This window comes from Pinus tabuliformis, chromosome 1_1, assembly GCF_031772625.1.
Source record: "Pinus tabuliformis cultivar Carrire ecotype Pingquan chromosome 1_1, CPIR1, whole genome shotgun sequence".
Lineage (NCBI taxonomy): Eukaryota > Viridiplantae > Streptophyta > Pinopsida > Pinales > Pinaceae > Pinus > Pinus tabuliformis.
The window spans coordinates 541,149,075-541,165,994 of record NC_142297.1 but is presented as its reverse complement, the minus strand read 5'-3'; the positions used below and the strand labels follow the sequence as shown (position 1 = coordinate 541,165,994).

At 33.6% G+C, this 16,920-nt stretch overlaps 1 protein-coding gene across 1 annotated transcript; it reads right to left on the bottom strand.

Annotated features, from left to right (window-relative positions):
- Positions 1-9,481: 9,481 nt before the first annotated feature.
- On the bottom strand, positions 9,482-10,509 carry LOC149214230 (phospholipase A1-Igamma3, chloroplastic-like). The gene is made up of 4 exons (XM_089389338.1): positions 10,359-10,509; positions 10,091-10,242; positions 9,802-10,008; positions 9,482-9,679 (listed from the first exon to the last, which is right to left on the bottom strand). Exons 1-4 carry the CDS (start codon positions 10,507-10,509, stop codon positions 9,482-9,484), a joined length of 708 nt encoding a protein of 235 aa, XP_089245464.1.
- Positions 10,510-16,920: the final 6,411 nt, after the last annotated feature.

The window sequence follows — 16,920 nt, the reverse complement described above, 5'->3', positions numbered from 1 at the left end:
CAAGCTGCTGGTAGCTGCCTTCTTCTACGGAGAATTGATAGCCCGAGCAAGAGACATCTGGCACTGGCTACATGCAAGGCACTCAAGCAGGGCACGGGGAAGAACATGCCCACCCTGAACATAAAACACATAAAACTTACGGTAACATGCACACCCTGAACATAAAACACATAAAACTTACGGTAAAATAGACATGTGGCACTGGCTGCATGCAAGGCGCTCAAGCAGGGCACAGAGAAAAACATTAAAATCAGTTGTCATAAAATGTAAATTGGACTTTGGATAAAATTAATTGTCACAACATTCTGCAAACTCGACTTTGGGTAAGATGAATTGTCACAACGTTCAATCGATATCCCCGGCAATAAGACCTCCGAAAACTTTGGGTAAAACTAAAAAGCCACGAAATTTGGATTTGGAAATTCAGCAACCTTACCAAAAACTTAGGATATCTTACTTTTACCCGTCTTGAAACCTGCGAAGCCGGCAATAAGACCCTCAACTTTGTTGGCCAATCAGCAATTACATAATAAATTTTATATTATTTTTTAATATGAAAACTTTGGTTAAAATTGTGATGTATAGCAATATTTTTTGGTCAAATAAGAGATTAATAGGCAGTCAACGCACGATCGATTGCTAAGAGTCCCAGGCAGGGACTAATAATAGTAGTATTAGAAGTAAAGAATGACGACACTCTTTGTTGTGTATATTGATTTATTCAAAGGTAATTTATCCATATTAATTACAAGTGGGAAAAAATCTTAGTTAATTTCTGCAATTCAGGTAAAGATTTCTGACCTTAGTCACGTTTTAATATTATGATTAGATTCTTTATTAATAAATTTAATATTTTTTATTAATATTAAATTTAATAATATTGAGTTTAAGTTGAGATCTAAGATTTAATTTTAATTAAGTTAATATCCATAAGTTTAATTTTAATAATTAAAGTTGAAGTTAATATTAATAAATTTAATTTTAATATTAATAAATTTAATAATTTTAATGTTAATATTAATATTTAAATTTAATAATTTTATTAATTTATTAATAATAATAATTCCTTAATAAATTATTCTATTCTTTAAATAATTTAATAAAGGAAAAAAATACAATTTTAATTGAAAATTGAAAATGGAAATTGAAGTTAATATTAATAAATTTAATAATTTTAATGTTAATATTAATATTTAATTTTAATTATTTTATTAATTTAATAATAATAATAATAATAATACCTTAATAAATTATTCTATTCTTTAAATAATTTAATACGGAAAAAATAGAGTTTTAATTTTAATTGAAACTTATTTAATGGGCTGAATCTTTTACTTATACTCACTTAAAATCTAATACTAAAATCTCAATATTAATATTCTCTTAAAATCCAATATTTAAAATTTAATGTTGATGATGATGATGGTGGTTAACGTCCCTTGAGGCCAAACATTGGTCTATTGGACCTAAAAGAAGATTATTTAATTTGATTTAAGATTTTATTCCTATGCTAAAAAAGCTTGGAGAGAAGCCTTCCGAGCTCACTATAATTTTGACATTGTAAAAGGCTAGGAAGGTCAGTATTGTAACAAAGATTGTCAAACTGAGATGTAATGTGGTTGTACGCGGGGCACTCTAAGAGGAAGTGGTTTTCATCCTCGATGTTCCTATTCTCACATATATGGCAGATCCTTTCCATCCATGGCGTTTTAGGAACTGCCCAACGACCTGTTTCACTATGGAGCTCATGAGAATTAGTTCTAATCTTTGCTATATTAATTTTCTTCTTTGAGCTAGTTAAAATAGAGAGATACTTTTGATCTTCTAGGGTGGAGTTGATGACCTTCTTATAATAACTTAATTTTCTTTTAGCCGCTAAATCTTTCTCACGCCACATTTTTTCTTTGAACTTAGAAATAACAATATCTTTAATGCTATTTATGTCTTGCAATGCATCATTCTCGTTGATCTCCCAATAGTTTAACCAGGCCCTTGTGTCTTTATGCCACCCCCGATTGGGCCTTAGGTGGTTTTGGTTGGAATTTAAAGCTAGCTTAGGAAGTCTATGATCATCTATGTTATTGAGTTTGTGCTTGTACAGAAGAAACCTAATCATAGCTAGGCTCTTAATAGGGGAAAGACCTGCTTCTATAAGGAGAATAGGATAGGATGTATTACTTTTAATTTTTAGGTTATAAGTTATAAAATGCTTCTGGATTTGCTCAATCTTTCTCCATGATTCTCTGGAGATGTTGCAACCCCAAACCTCACAGCCATATAAGATAACAGGAGTGACTAAAGTTTCAAAGAGGAACTTCTTTTTATCCAACATTATGAGGTTTGTTGTTTTACAATTATTTTCAAGACCAAAATAAGCTTTCCACCCCCCATTAATCCTTTTCTCAATGCTATGGTTCCAGTTGAGCTTGTGATGAATATCAGTTCCTAGGTACTTGTAAGAATACACTTCCTCCAAGTTATTATTGTCATACATAAAATTAGCTTAAGTGTCCTTCTTAGATTTGATAATCATAACTTTTTTTTTGTGAGTGTTAATAGTCATACCCATGGTAGAGCAGAAATCCCTAAGAAGCCTGAGTTGCTTATCAAGATGAGATGGGCACCTTGCCAAAAGAACAATATCGTCAGCATAGAGAAGAAGGATGATGACTATCCCAGCTAAGATCGTGCCATCACATCCTGCTTCCTCTAAGTAGCCTTCAAGCTTATCGATGTAAATCCCAAATAGGGTATATGGAAAAAAAAATATATTAAACTAATGTGTTTGCTGCTCTAATGTGATTGTGATAGTTTTATCAATGATTTTAGTGTAATAGTTTTATCAATGATTTTAATGTAAGTAATTTGGTGAACAACTTAAGTCTCTTAAAGCATGTTGTATTTCTCGAATTAGTGGTATGTGTAAAATGTTGTATCTTGTGTAGTAGCAATAATGGAGCCGATCTAGGGAAGTTACTCGTTCTCCATAAATTATAGTCATTGTTAAAAAAATATTATATCCAAAGGTAAAATAATGAAACAGTGTATTATCAAATTAGTTCCATAGGATGGAAAAAAAAAGGTTAAAAGGCTTCCAAAGAAACTAACCCATTAATCATTATTTCATATAGTTTAATGTAGTTCAAACATCTAAATTAGATAATTTTGTTTATATACTCTGGGCATTTATCTCATGATACATTTTACATATGAGTAAAACACACACATATATCTATTTTAAAATATGTAGCATTTTTTTGATGACCAAAATTCACCACCATGTTACTATGGAGATTCGAAACTTATAAATAAGATTTGCTACAGTACAGTAGTTTATTATTAAATTTTTTGATTAATACACTTAATTAAAATGAAAAAATAACATAATTATTTTTAAAATAAATCAATAACTTTTAATTTGTAATCACTATTAAAAATATTTTAGAATATACATAGAAAATAAATCTTTATTATATGTTAAATAATTATTAATAATTAAAATAAAATTTAAAAACAATATTTCAAAATAAACATATAAATAAATATAATAAACATTAACCAAATAATTCTAATTATATGTCTATAAAAATTAGTAAATAAAATATCTAAAATAAATAATAATAATTTATACCAACTAATTAAGAACCGTGATTTCAATTAGTGTTCAAAAAAATATAAGCAACAAGGGGACGTTTCTTTATTTTTAGCTACGAGGAGGAACTTTGCCACATTATTTGGGGCAGTTTCAACTTTGGATGCTATCTTGGAAGTCCTATTACTGTCGCACTTGCTTGCTCAATTCAGTTAATGGTTTAGATAGAAGATTTAGGTTGTGTGAGCTTCAGGTTGAAATCTCAATTGTTATTTTAACGAGTATGGCATAGCGGGTTTCTAACTTCCCACCAATTTTAGTGAATTTAGGAAAGAAATGAGATCACTAAGAACCCAGAATGGAGTTTCTATGCTCTAGGCAGCCTCTACATTCTTTCATCTAAGTCGCGGAATTGTTAGCATGGGGATAGAACACAATATTTGTTTTTCTATTAAGGAATTTTGTTACAATCAGCTAGAGCGAAAGTATGAAGGGAGATGTTCATGATGCAATACTACAATTAAAAATAAAAGGAGGGCTTCGTAGATTTTGACTTCGGAGGATAAGTTGGTCGGCAAAACAACAAAATAGGATGATTTGAAGAGAGATGTTCATCATGCAATACTACAATTAAAAATAAAAGGAGGGCTCAGTAGATTTTGACTTCGGGGAATAAGCTGGTCATTTGCAACAAAACAACAAAAATATAAAAATTAGGATGATTTGAGGGACATGGAAACTCTTTCTTGTAATTTAGAAAAATTTAGCAGTTTGTTAAACGGGTAATTACCAGTAATTTTTTGTACAGTTATGATATGTCTTTTTCCTCTTAGTCGGTGTCACAACAAAAATATTTAAATTTAAGTTTTTCGAGTTTCAATAATTTCATATTTCCCCAATTAACCCATAGCTGCCCCCACAACAGCAATGCCACTTAAATAGAAACATACCATGATTTGAGAGACAACGAAACCACTTTGATTATAAATGTTAGGGTTGACGAAGAAATGCATACAGCTAATGCATATGGTTAACGAACCTTTTATATATTTGAATATGGTTTAAGAAGTGGTACTATCCGTTGGGTTGACAATTGATAAGGATGGAGAAATTGAGTAACATGTCGTGTTATAGCTTTATGTAATTTTAGTGAAAACTCAAGGAATAATGATTTCAAATTTTGTTAATTTATTTAATTTTTAGAATATTGTTTGTATGTTTGGTAAATGTAATTTCACTTGTTTTAGTTGTAATTTTTTATGTAAAGAATTTGTTCCTAATTTATATAAATGGTTTTTTTAGTTTGATGTGTGGTTAAGATATTTTTTCAACTAACCAACTGATTATGTGTCTAAGATAATTTCCCTCCTATAATATCATATTTGATTAATGAATAAGAGATTTCCCTCATAAAAATTTAACATGGTATCTTAGAGTGGATCAGAGCCTCTAAGAGTCTGGCCCGTCCTGGGCTAAAAGTAATAAGTAGAATATAAAAGTAATAAGTAGAATAAAAGTTATGTGAATGTTTGTTTGTACAGCACCCTTCGTTGGCCAGCACGACGGTGGTTGTGGCGATTCACTCCTGTGATCTGCTTCATCTGCAGAATTATGGATTGACCCTACCGATTGGTGCAAGAGCTGAAGAGTAAAGGGCGTGGTTGTTGTGAATGTGTGAAAGGAGATTATCAGAGCAAGTGCGTGGTGCAGCGTAAGAGAGTGAGATCGTTGCAGGTGCCTAGTGTGTGGTTCCTTCGATTGCTAGAGGTCGTGGTGTTAATACCGGTAGGACCTCCAAGATCAGCAACCGTGGTGCGTCTGCTAGTCGGAGAGTGAGATGCGAGCAGGTGACAGCAGATCGGTCAAGCCGGTGGACTAGTAATGTTGGTAGAGGTCGACTGGCAGTGTTGCTGTTGTGTTTCTGGAGTGATGGCCTGGTGTGGAGAAGATTGTTGGGTGCAGATCACTGCAAGACTGGAGGAGGTCAGGCCGGCGGTGTGTGCCGAGAAGGCGGCCGATTGCAGATGGTTGGTGTGGCTGCTGCACTGTGAGACGAGGTCAAGAGGGAAATGATGCCAAAAATCAGACTAGGAGAAGTGTGGTAGTGTTAAGTAGAAGAAGCGTGGAGGAGACTATACAACTTAGACTACAGCGTTGGAGGTGAGTCCGCCTATGTGTTGCTGCATGCTCTGGAGAACAGCCGAAGGTGAGTGATGTGGCTGCTGATTGCTACTGTGCATTCTGTGTTTCTTTTATGCATTTTGTGGAATGTTCCACCTGGATCCATCTATAAGCTCTGGTCTTCCAAATCTAGCTCCGTTCGTGGTGGTGGTGGTGCTATGAGATCCACGATTTATGGTTTTGTTTGTTGATGGCGGTTTCAGAATCATGCTCTGTGAGCTGTCATCCATTTATAATGATAACAAAATCTGCCCTAGGTTGTTCTCTAGCTTATCCATCCGCTCGAAGAAAACCCTCCCCCGGATCCCTTGCTGCTGCTTCTCTATCCAGTATCTCTTCTAGAGCTTCTCAGAACAGCTGTGGGGCAGATGGCTATTTCTGCAGCTGCGGTAAAGGATATGGTTTCCTGGATTCTCATGGCCCTTCTATCTCTCTTTCAAACTCACGAAAGAGGCCGGTCATAGCAGTCTTTTGTGACTGACGCAATAGGGATTCATGCAATCCTTGGAGCAAGGCACATTGTGGAGCCTATGGTGTATGTGGTAATTTCTTGTTTAAAAGATCAACGTCAGGCAACCGAATATGGCAATCAATTTGTTTTGTACAAGTCAGCGTCAGATAACCCATTGGTAGAAAATCATAGCTGGTTAAAAAAAATAAATTGTTTTCTAGCATGCAATCTAAACGTTGGCTATTTACCATTTGTGGTCTTCGATGCATAGGCAATTGAGCACACTGGGAACCCTCAACGCAGTATACCGCCTCAACACAATCTCCAATGCTTCTGTGTTGAGGTGCTAAGCATAGTGCTGCGCGAATGAGCCTGGAACTGAATATTGAAAGAAACCGGTAAGGGCTTAATGGGTTATGTTGAATTGGAGCTGTTGAAGGGCTTAGTGTTTGGAGTTCGAATTTAATTAAGGTTTTTTTTTTTTTAAATGTAATTATTATTATTTTTTTTTTTAATGTTGTTAATATAAATTTGGTTGAAAGAAACAGAGGTATTATTGTGACATTTAGTCTGACCAACTATTGCCACAAGTTTAAGTCTATGTTTCAATTGGCCATCCAACAATAGACAAATTTATTTGCAGGAATGCTTAACAACCAAATATAATGAAGACATGATATTGAATATGGCATTAGAGGGACTGCATGATAGATTGGAAGATGATGGTCAATTGAGTTTGTGTGAATTAGTGTGAGTTTGTGGAATAGACTCATGGTGTTGTATGAGTCACATATTGTAATTAGAATAGATCTACATGTCATATACCCTTTTCTAATGGTTAGTTGTGGTCTTGAAATGTTTTATGTACCTGATGTAAAACCCAGAGAGGCATGCATACCCTTTTTTATGTGTTCCCTCTGTAAGAGAAACCTAGAGAGGCATGCATACCCTTTTTTATGTGTTCCCTCTGTAAGAGAATTTTAACACCCTGGAAGAGTGTGTCATGCGGGATGGATACACATGGGTGGGCCATATTGGTTTTAGACTCCATGAGGTAAAATTTTATATTTAGGGGGAGTTCATGGAGAGGTTGGATGAACCATGTATGTGAAGGACTTCCTAATAGACTGGCGGTTGGAGCAGTTGGGAACCCATGCATTCCGGTATATAGTTGTTCCTTTATATGGACATCGACAATTGCATGAACAAAATACAAGGTGTAATTACGAGACTGTAACAGATGTAGATTTTGCAGATTGATATCGAGAGAAATTGTCATTAATGGGGAGTGTTGGAAAATGTAATTCCACTTGTCTCAGTTGTGACTTTATATGTAAAGAGTTTGTTCCTATTCTGTAGAGTGGTTTCATTAGTTTGGTGTGTGGTTGAGATATTCTCTCAACTAGCTAATTGTGTGTCCAATATAGTTTTCCTATCTTGAGACAATACTCTTGCATATATGTAATATCATATTTGATTAATGAATAAGAGATTTCCCTTATGAAAATTTAACATGTATTTCAAAATCTACATATTGATCGGTATGTACGTTAGGATTTACTCATACAAACGGTATACCTTAAAAACATTTGTGTTTAGTACAAAGAAATGAAATAAGATTTTATTTTGAATATGTTGAAATTTGTATACAAAAGAATAATGTAAAATTAATAAATTAGTTAGTTGATTAGTATGATGACTATTTTATAAAGTATAATTGTTGATTAATATTAATTAATATTGATGATAATGATAATAGTTATGATGGTTAATGTTTTTTGAGTTTGTATTTAGTTTGTAGGATTTTTTAGACTTTTTATTTATGTGCTCAAAAAGAATTAAAGGAGATGTTCTAAGATCACCATAGTTTTGATAAATTAGAAAGTTAGCAAGGTTGATATTGTGACAAATATTTTGAGACTAAAGTCTAAAATAAACATTTGGAAGACATTTCAAAATATCTTTCTCGTCTTCATCCTTCTTCGTACTACAAAGATATGAATTTTTCTAACTCATATTTTATTTTAATAATGTCCATATCCTTATATTTTCTAATCAAAATAAATAGATACTTTTGATTTGATAAGTAAAAGTTAATCAATTTTTGATAATATTTTAATTTCCTTTTACCCTTCAAATCTTTATAACATTACAATTTTTTTCATAATTTTTATTTTAATAATGTCCATATCCTTGTTTTTTCTTATCAAAATAAATAGATATGTTTGATTTTATAGATGAAGGTTAGATACTTTTGATTTTATAAGTAAAAGTTAATCAATTTTTCATAGTATTTTAATTTTCTTTTACCCTTTAAATCTTTATGACATTACAATTTTTTTCATAAATTTTGATGTTATTTCACATGCTTTAATTATTTTATAAAAAAAATTATTCCAATGATTTAATCAAGATTTAATAATTACATATCACCCCACTTTAATCATAAGCGATTTTCGTTAAAATTTAAATATTTTTATTAAATTAAATTAATAAAATTTAAATATTTTTCTACTAAATTAAATTAACATACTTTATTTCTTAGTAAATATTTAACTACAGGACATACATAATTCATATTTTAAAAGTATAATTGTAGCTACATAATGTAAAACCTAATAATCAATCACTATAATATACATTTAAGTCTAAATAGTTTCTATACTGTATCCCTATAGTATATCCCAAACTTATATAACATGTATTACTCTACGCTAAAATACATATTGTGTACCGTGCAGCCTTAGTTTATGATATAACAAGCATTGATTACTCGGTTCGTGACTGCATATTGTTTGCCACACAACGTTAGCATCTGGCAAGCCGTTTCAATTGATGATGATAAAATAATAAATACTATTATGTCATCGCTCTTATTCCGGCCGGATCCTTGATTGCATGATCAACTAACCACTTTTCCGAGCGTTGTCTATAACGTGATTTTTTGAAAGAACTATTTTTTTGGTCGAGAGGAATTTATTGGAATTGTAAGTTTGATAGCTAGTTTCTGCACAATGAAAGCGTCGCAGGGGATTTCCAGGGTGCTGAATCCAAATATGCAGTTAAAAAACTATTTTAACTAAAACAACTCAAAATTTAACCTCAATTTCTTCCGCCGAAATCTCCAAAAAAATCGCATTATAAACAACTCCCTTTTCCGCTAAAGTATCACTGATTGTGTGACAACCTCATTCTATGATAAATACACCTAACAAAGGCCATACACATCTTCCAAACAGCGCCCCGATACAAATTCTTCACGGGCTTTCGGGATTAGAGTAGCCATATTCAACCTTGCAAATTCGATCTTCCTGTTGCTGCTGGAACCAATGAGGACGAATGGCAAGGTCATCGATCAGTAAGTCGCAGCGCTTATTGACAAGAGCAGTGTCTCTTCCAGAAGGTTTGAAAGGTTTCCCCTCTCCTACATAACCGTCGATCAGATGAAGATATACCTCTAAATTGTGTGCGTTAAGAGCATTGCAGGTATGTTTCAGAAAAGGGGAGTTATTGTTATCCAAAACAACTTGGACCATCCCCATGAATTCTCGTTCACAACAATATCGTTCTTATTCACCAAACGAAGCACCTTAACGCCAAGTTCATCCATTTTTTGGGCGAATGCTCGATTCCCTACGCGCGGAGAGGCGAATGCAAACACAGTAACAGGTATAGAGCGTGCTGGTGAATGTAACTTCAGAATTTGTTTAACGTCATATGAGCATAATGTTGCGACAGCAGCTCCTAAACTGTGCCCAGTCAAGGTAACACTCAAGGCCTCGTCCTTGTATTTATCTAAGTCTTATAATTTCTGAAAGAACAGTTTCTCCTGTAGAAATATAACAATTTAGAAATCCCTTCTCTACTCGGACGCCCTTGCCGTTGAGACCATTAGTAGTTGATAATCGAGCAGGAACTAAAAAAACTGTGAGACCTTGTATCCATTCTTGACATGTTTGGGTTCCTCTCCACGATATTATAATATCTCTCCGGCCCGCTCTTCGTATTATTTGAGAATCTGTGCAGACCGCAATAACGCCAATCCAAATTCATTGCTCTATCTGCCTCCCAAATATAATATCAGGCTCAGTATACAAGTACTTGGTGACTTGATACCCGTAATAAGCAAATTACCTGCCACCTTACAGTTACTATAAAATAATTCATCAGGGCTGTATTTACACCCACCATAAGAACTCATGCAAACTTTACTATCGAATACATCATAGCATAACTGTGCGAAATCACCACATCTAAGTATCTCTGCTTTCAAAACTGGATTCATTGGATCTAATAACCCATTCCACCAGTTTGCTCCTTGGATATCTTGCCACTTATCGTCAAGCAGTCCCGTGTGATGAATCCCACTTGAACAACCAGCGATTGATTTTGGTGCCGGGAATTCTTGATGCTGTTGGGAATAATGCTTAATTAGTTATGTAAATTGCTGACAAAGTAAGCAGCAGATTTCGTGTTGTCTGTAAAATTAAAGCGGCAGATTGTTAGGATGGTCAGAGTGCTGGAAGTTGCTGGAAATTCTTTGTAATGCCATTAGATTGATTGCAGAGTTGGTCGACAAATATTTTAGTAATAGTTTTACTATTTAAGAATGTAGTTTATAGTTGAATTTAATATATGAGATTTGCATCATTTCTTAGCTCACACAGTCACTGTGTTTTTTAATTGTTTTATCTTTTTTTTTTCTTCATAGTACTGTTTTGTCATTTGGCTGGAAATAAGGCATTTCATATTCTACATGTGGTATCAGAGCAGTTAAATTTTTTTTTGGGTTAAAGCTGTATTGTTGGAATTTCGCCAAAGTTAATCATGTCGAATTCTAACCAGATGATAGTTCCAGAATTTGATGGCAACGATTATGATTATTGGTGCATTAAGATGCTAACCTTTTTGATTGGAAAAGATTTGTGGGAGATTGTTGAATCAGGATATGAAGAGCCAGCTCATTGGAATGCTCTTACAGCCAATGAAAGAACAACAAGAAAGAAAGCAAGGAAGAAGAATGCTCAAGCTTTGTTTCACATTCAGATAGCTCTTGATAAGAGCTTATTTCCAAGAATATCTGGAGCAAAAACTGCCAAAGCTGCCTGGGAGACTCTACAAGAAGCTTACCAAGGTAGTGATCAAGTTAAGGTGGTCAAGCTTCAGACATTGAAGCGAGAGTTCGAGAATTTGAAGATGCAAGAAGCTGAAAGTATCAGTGACTATTGTGTGTGAGTCAAAGATGTGGTCAACAAAATGGCTACACTTGGAGAAGCTGTAAGCAATGAAGTTTTAATTAAAAAAGTATTGAGGTCTTTAACACATAGATGGAATCATGTTGCAATAATCATGGAAGAAAGTAAGGATTTAACAAAACTATAGTTTAACGAATTGGTTGGATCTTTGATGTCTCATGAAGAAAGATTGAAGGATACTTTTGAAGCTGTAGAGAAAGCTTTTTCCTCTAAATTACAAATTACAAAGAATGAAGATGCAAGTAGCAGTACCAAAAGCCATCAAGGTCAAGGTAAATGGCAAAGCCAAAATTATTCAAGAGGTAGAGGAAGAGGTGGCTCAAGTGGAAGAGGTAGTTTCAGAGGAAGAAGTAGAGGTAGATTTGATAAGAGAAATGTTCAATGTTACCATTGTTACAGGTATGGTCACTTTGAAAGAAAATGCAGATTGAAAGAAGGTAAAAATGCTAATTATGCTCATGAAAGTGGTGAGTATACTCAAGATCACTTATTTTTATCTTATGACAAAGGTGAAAATACTAGTAAAGATGTTTGGTACCTAGATTCTGGATGCTCTAACCATATGACAGGGAATGACAAGTTGTTTTCAGCAAAGGATGGAAGTTTCAAATCCAAGATCCAGCTTGGTGATGATAAATCATTGGAGGTTGCTGCCAAAGGAGCTATGGAGGTCCAAACAAAAGAAGGTATAAAGAGTATTCATGACATTTATTATACTCCACAATTGAAGCGTAATTTGTTGCGTGTTGGACAGCTATGTGAGAAAAATTATAAAGTAGTCTTTGAAAATAAGACATGTACTGTCTATGATAAGAACAAGGGAAATAGGGTGATCATTGTTGTGCCTATGACAAGAAATAAGATGTTTCCCTCGAGGTTTGATGAACATAACATCAATCTTGCTAATATGGCTTATGAGGATTCAAGTTGGTTATGGCATCTCAGGTATGGGCATTTAAATTTTCACAGTTTGAAGTTTCTAACCTCACATGCATTAGTTTCTGGTTTGCCCAAGGTAGAATAGCATAAGGAGGTTTTTGAAGGATGTGCTAAAGGAAAGCATGCAAGGGAAAGGTTTCCAAAGGGTAGTGCATGGAGGGCTTGTCACCCACTTCAGCTTGTTCATTCAGACATATGTGGTCCTATGCAGACTAAGAGTTTGGGTAAGTCATCATATTTCATCACTTTTATTGATGATTACTCATGAAATTGTTGGGTTTATTTTTTGAAGGCCAAAAGTGAAGCCCTGGATAAATTCAAGAAGTTAAAAGCCCTTGTAGAAAATGAGAGAGGGTGCAAGATCAAATGTTTGCGGACTGACCGTGGAGGAGAATTCTGCTCAAAAGCTTTCCAGAGTTATTGTGATATGAATGGCATCAGGAGGCAGCATACTACAACATACACACCCCAGCATAATGGCATAGCTGAAAGGAAAAATCGTACTGTGGTTGAAATGGAAAGATGCATGCTACAAACTAAGGGATTGAGCAACACTTATTGGGGAGATGCAGTTGCTACAACAGTATACATCCTGAACCGTAGCCCCACCAGTGCACTGGAAAATATGACTCCTTATGAAGCTTGGTATGGAAAGAAGCCTAATGTTAATCATTTCAAAGTTTTTGGTTGTTTGGCTTATGTGCATGTACCTGATCAAAATAGAAAAAAGTTATATGCAAAGAGTGAGTTATGTATTTTTATTGGGTATAGTGAGACAAGCAAGGCATATAAATTGTATAATCCTCTAACTAACAAGCTTATTGTCTCAAGAGATGTAATTTTTTATGAAGGGGGAGTTTATGGTCATCAAAAAGGCCATGTTGAGAAGACAAAATCTGTTTTGAATGATATAATTGTTGATAATGATAATGAGAAGCCAACTAATGTTTCTGTAATTAGTGGCTTAACTCCACCAAGCAGCCCTTCATCAATTTCTTCAACATCAAGTTCAAGTCCAACTTCTTCTCCAAGTTCTACAAGGAAGGTAAGAAGATTGAGTGATATTTATGAGAGGAGTGCAAATCAAGCACATGAAGAAAGCCCAATAGGTGAGATAGTCAATTTTGCTTTATTAGCTAAGGCTGAATTTGAACCATCATGTTTTGAAGATGCATGTACTAATGAGGTTTGGATGCAAGCCATGCAAGAAGAGATGGATTCCATTCAAAGGAATGACACTTGGAAGTTGACAGAGATTCCACATGACAAGGAAAATATTGGCACCAAATGGGTCTATAAGACTAAATTTAACAGTGATGGGAGTGTTGAAAGACACAAAGCAAGATTAGTTGCTAAAGGATTCACACAGAAGTATGGAATTGATTATGAAGAGACATTTGCACCAGTAGAAAGACAGGAGACCATTAGAATGTTGATTTCATTAGTAGCTCATAAAAAGTGGAGCATACATCATATGGATCTAAAAAGTGCCTTCTTGAATGGGTACTTAGAAGAGGAAGTATATGTGGAGCACCCACAAGGTTTTGAAGTGGAAGGAAAGGAGAATAATGTCTACAAGTTGAAGAAGGCTTTGTATGGCCTTAAGCAAGCACCAAGAGCGTGGTATGCAAGGATTGATGGATACTTTCAGGAAAATGGCTTCTAGAGAAGCAAGAATGATCCTACCCTTTACTACAAACAAGAAGGTATTGATATTTTAATCATAAGTTTGTATGTTGATGATCTATTGTATATGGGTAGTAGTTCTAAGATGAGTGATAAATTCAAAGCTACTATGATGAATGAATTTGAGATGAAAGATCTAGGCATCATGATATATTTTCTAGGAATGGAGGTTTATCAAAGTAGGGATGAGATTTTCATTTGTCAGACAAAGTATGCACAGGATATGCTAAATAAATTTGATATGCTTGATTGTCATCCATCCCCTACTCCAAGTGCTCATGGAGAGGTGTTATGTAGAGATGATGGTGTTGATTTAGTTGATGAGAAAACTTACAAAAGTATTGTGGAGAGCTTGATCTTTCTAACCCACACAAGGCCTGATATTACATATTCAGTTTCACTTGTTTCAAGGTATATGACAAATCCATATGAAATACATATGAAGGCAGCCAAGAGGATTTTAAGGTATGTGAAAGGCACTCTAAATTTTGGCATTCATTACTACTCTTCTGAAAAGTTCAATCTTGTTGGATTTAGTGATTCAGATTGGGGAGGTAGTCTTGATGACTGTAAGTCCACATCTAGAAATTGCTTCTCTTTTGGTTCTGGTTTGTTTACATCGATCTCAAAAAAAAAAGCATTGTTGCCCTCTCATCCACAGAAGCGAAATATGTTGCAGTTACCTCAGCAGGTACACAAGCTCTTTGGCTCAGAAAAATTTTGGAAGAAATTGGAGAAAAACAAGTTCAGTCTACAATGATTTATTGTGATAATGTAAGTGCCATCAACTTAGCAAAGAATACAGTTCATCACAGTAGGACAAAGCATTTTGACCTGAAATATCACTTCATTAGAGATTTGGTGCAGAAGAAGGAGATTGAATTGAAGCATATAAATACTCAGCATCAACTAGCAGATATATTCACTAAAGTAGTTGCAAAAGATCAGTTTTTGGCATTACGAGATAAGATAGTAAATCCTCATTAATCATTAAGGGGGAGTGTTGGGAATAATGCTTAATTAGTTATGTAAATTGCTGATAAAGTAGGAAGTAGATTTTGTGTTGTCTGTAAAATTAAAGCAGCAGATTGTTAGGATGGTCGGTGTTGGAAGTTGCTGGAAATTCGCTGTAATGCCAGTAGATTGATTGCAGAGTTGATTGACAAATATTTTAGTAATAGTTTTACTATTTAAGAATGTAGTTTATAGTTGAATTTAATATATGAGATTTGCAGCATTTCTTAGCTCACATAGTCACTATGTTTTTTAATTGTTTTATCTTTTATATGTTTTTTTTTTCTTCATAGTATTGTTTTCTCATTTCGCTGGAAATAAGGCATTTCATATTCTATAGATGCAGCAAAACAAAATCAAAATCACGAGCCTTAGTCACGATGGCTCTTCCGTGCACGGATTAAATTGTTGAATTTAAGTTTCTGTGCTCCACATTATAATACTTTTATCGACGTGTTTCGGACTAACGAGTGTGGTTCATTGTCAGGACAAGTTGAAGAATTAGATCATGGCTGCATGTTAAATAGGGAGAGCAGATCTTCCAATGGCTATATTTGACTAGGAAACGACTATATTGGACTAGGCAATTTGACTGAGAAATGGCTAAATTTCACTGGCTAACCTAACTGGACCGATGGAAAGGGACATGAAAAGTAATTTTTGTTATAATTATTACCAAAATTTTTGCTATATTTATTATCAAACTATGAATAAGGGTAAAGTTTGTATTTAATAATCAAGAGTATGAATCAATCAGTTATTAATAGGCTTATTTCTCTAATTATAATTATATAAATAAATGGTTAGTTAATTATTATGTAAGTTAGTTTTTGTTATATTTATTTCCAAAAAATATAATTGTTTGAAATAACTACCAAGATCACTAAAACAAACATTAGTCATTAATCTAATATAAAAAACCATATAATTTTTTTTTGATAATTGAAAACATAAATCATAATATGGAATAATAAATAAATATATATGTATATTCTGAATTTAATTTTATATATAATTATAAAATCAAAAACCTTAAATCTATAATATAATATGGAATAATATATAAATATAAATATTTTGAATAAAATACAAATATATAAATAAATAGTTACCTAGTTATTATGCAAGCTAGTTTCTTGTTATATTATAAAAATAAATTGTAAGAATTAACTCGCAAGACCTATTAATAGACTTATCTACTATGAGAAATAGACCAATAAAAACATAAATCATATATATATATATATATATATATATATATATATATATCATAAAAGTTTATTAAACTTACTAAGTGAAATAATTGATCACTAATTAAGTTTAAGGAATCTAATAGCATAGAGAAGATGCAAATTCCTTTTAATTAAACAACATGGAACTTAAAATCCTTGCAGAAGAATAGGTTTGTTAATTCATTTATAATTAATAATATCCAAAAAGGAGGGTTAGATCAATAGTTATTATCAATGTTTAGGAACAAAAGGAATATTCTTAATTTATCTGTTCAAATAATAAGGTTAATGAAAAGTATTATTCATCTAGATGGAGTGAAAGAAACTTGAAACCACCGAATAAATACTAAAATAGGGAAACGAGAAGAAGAAAAGGAAAACAAACAACCAAGGGGATGAGGGGGAAACAAGGAGGACGTGGGTCGGGGACGGGGGAGGAAGGCGGGGAAGCGGCCAGAAGGAAAGAGCAGGGATCCAACAACTGCTAATTTTCCAGTCGTCATCCCTATTCAGGTTGCTCGACCTTTTTTCAATTTCTATGGCTTCCCTAAATTTACAGTGATGGAAATG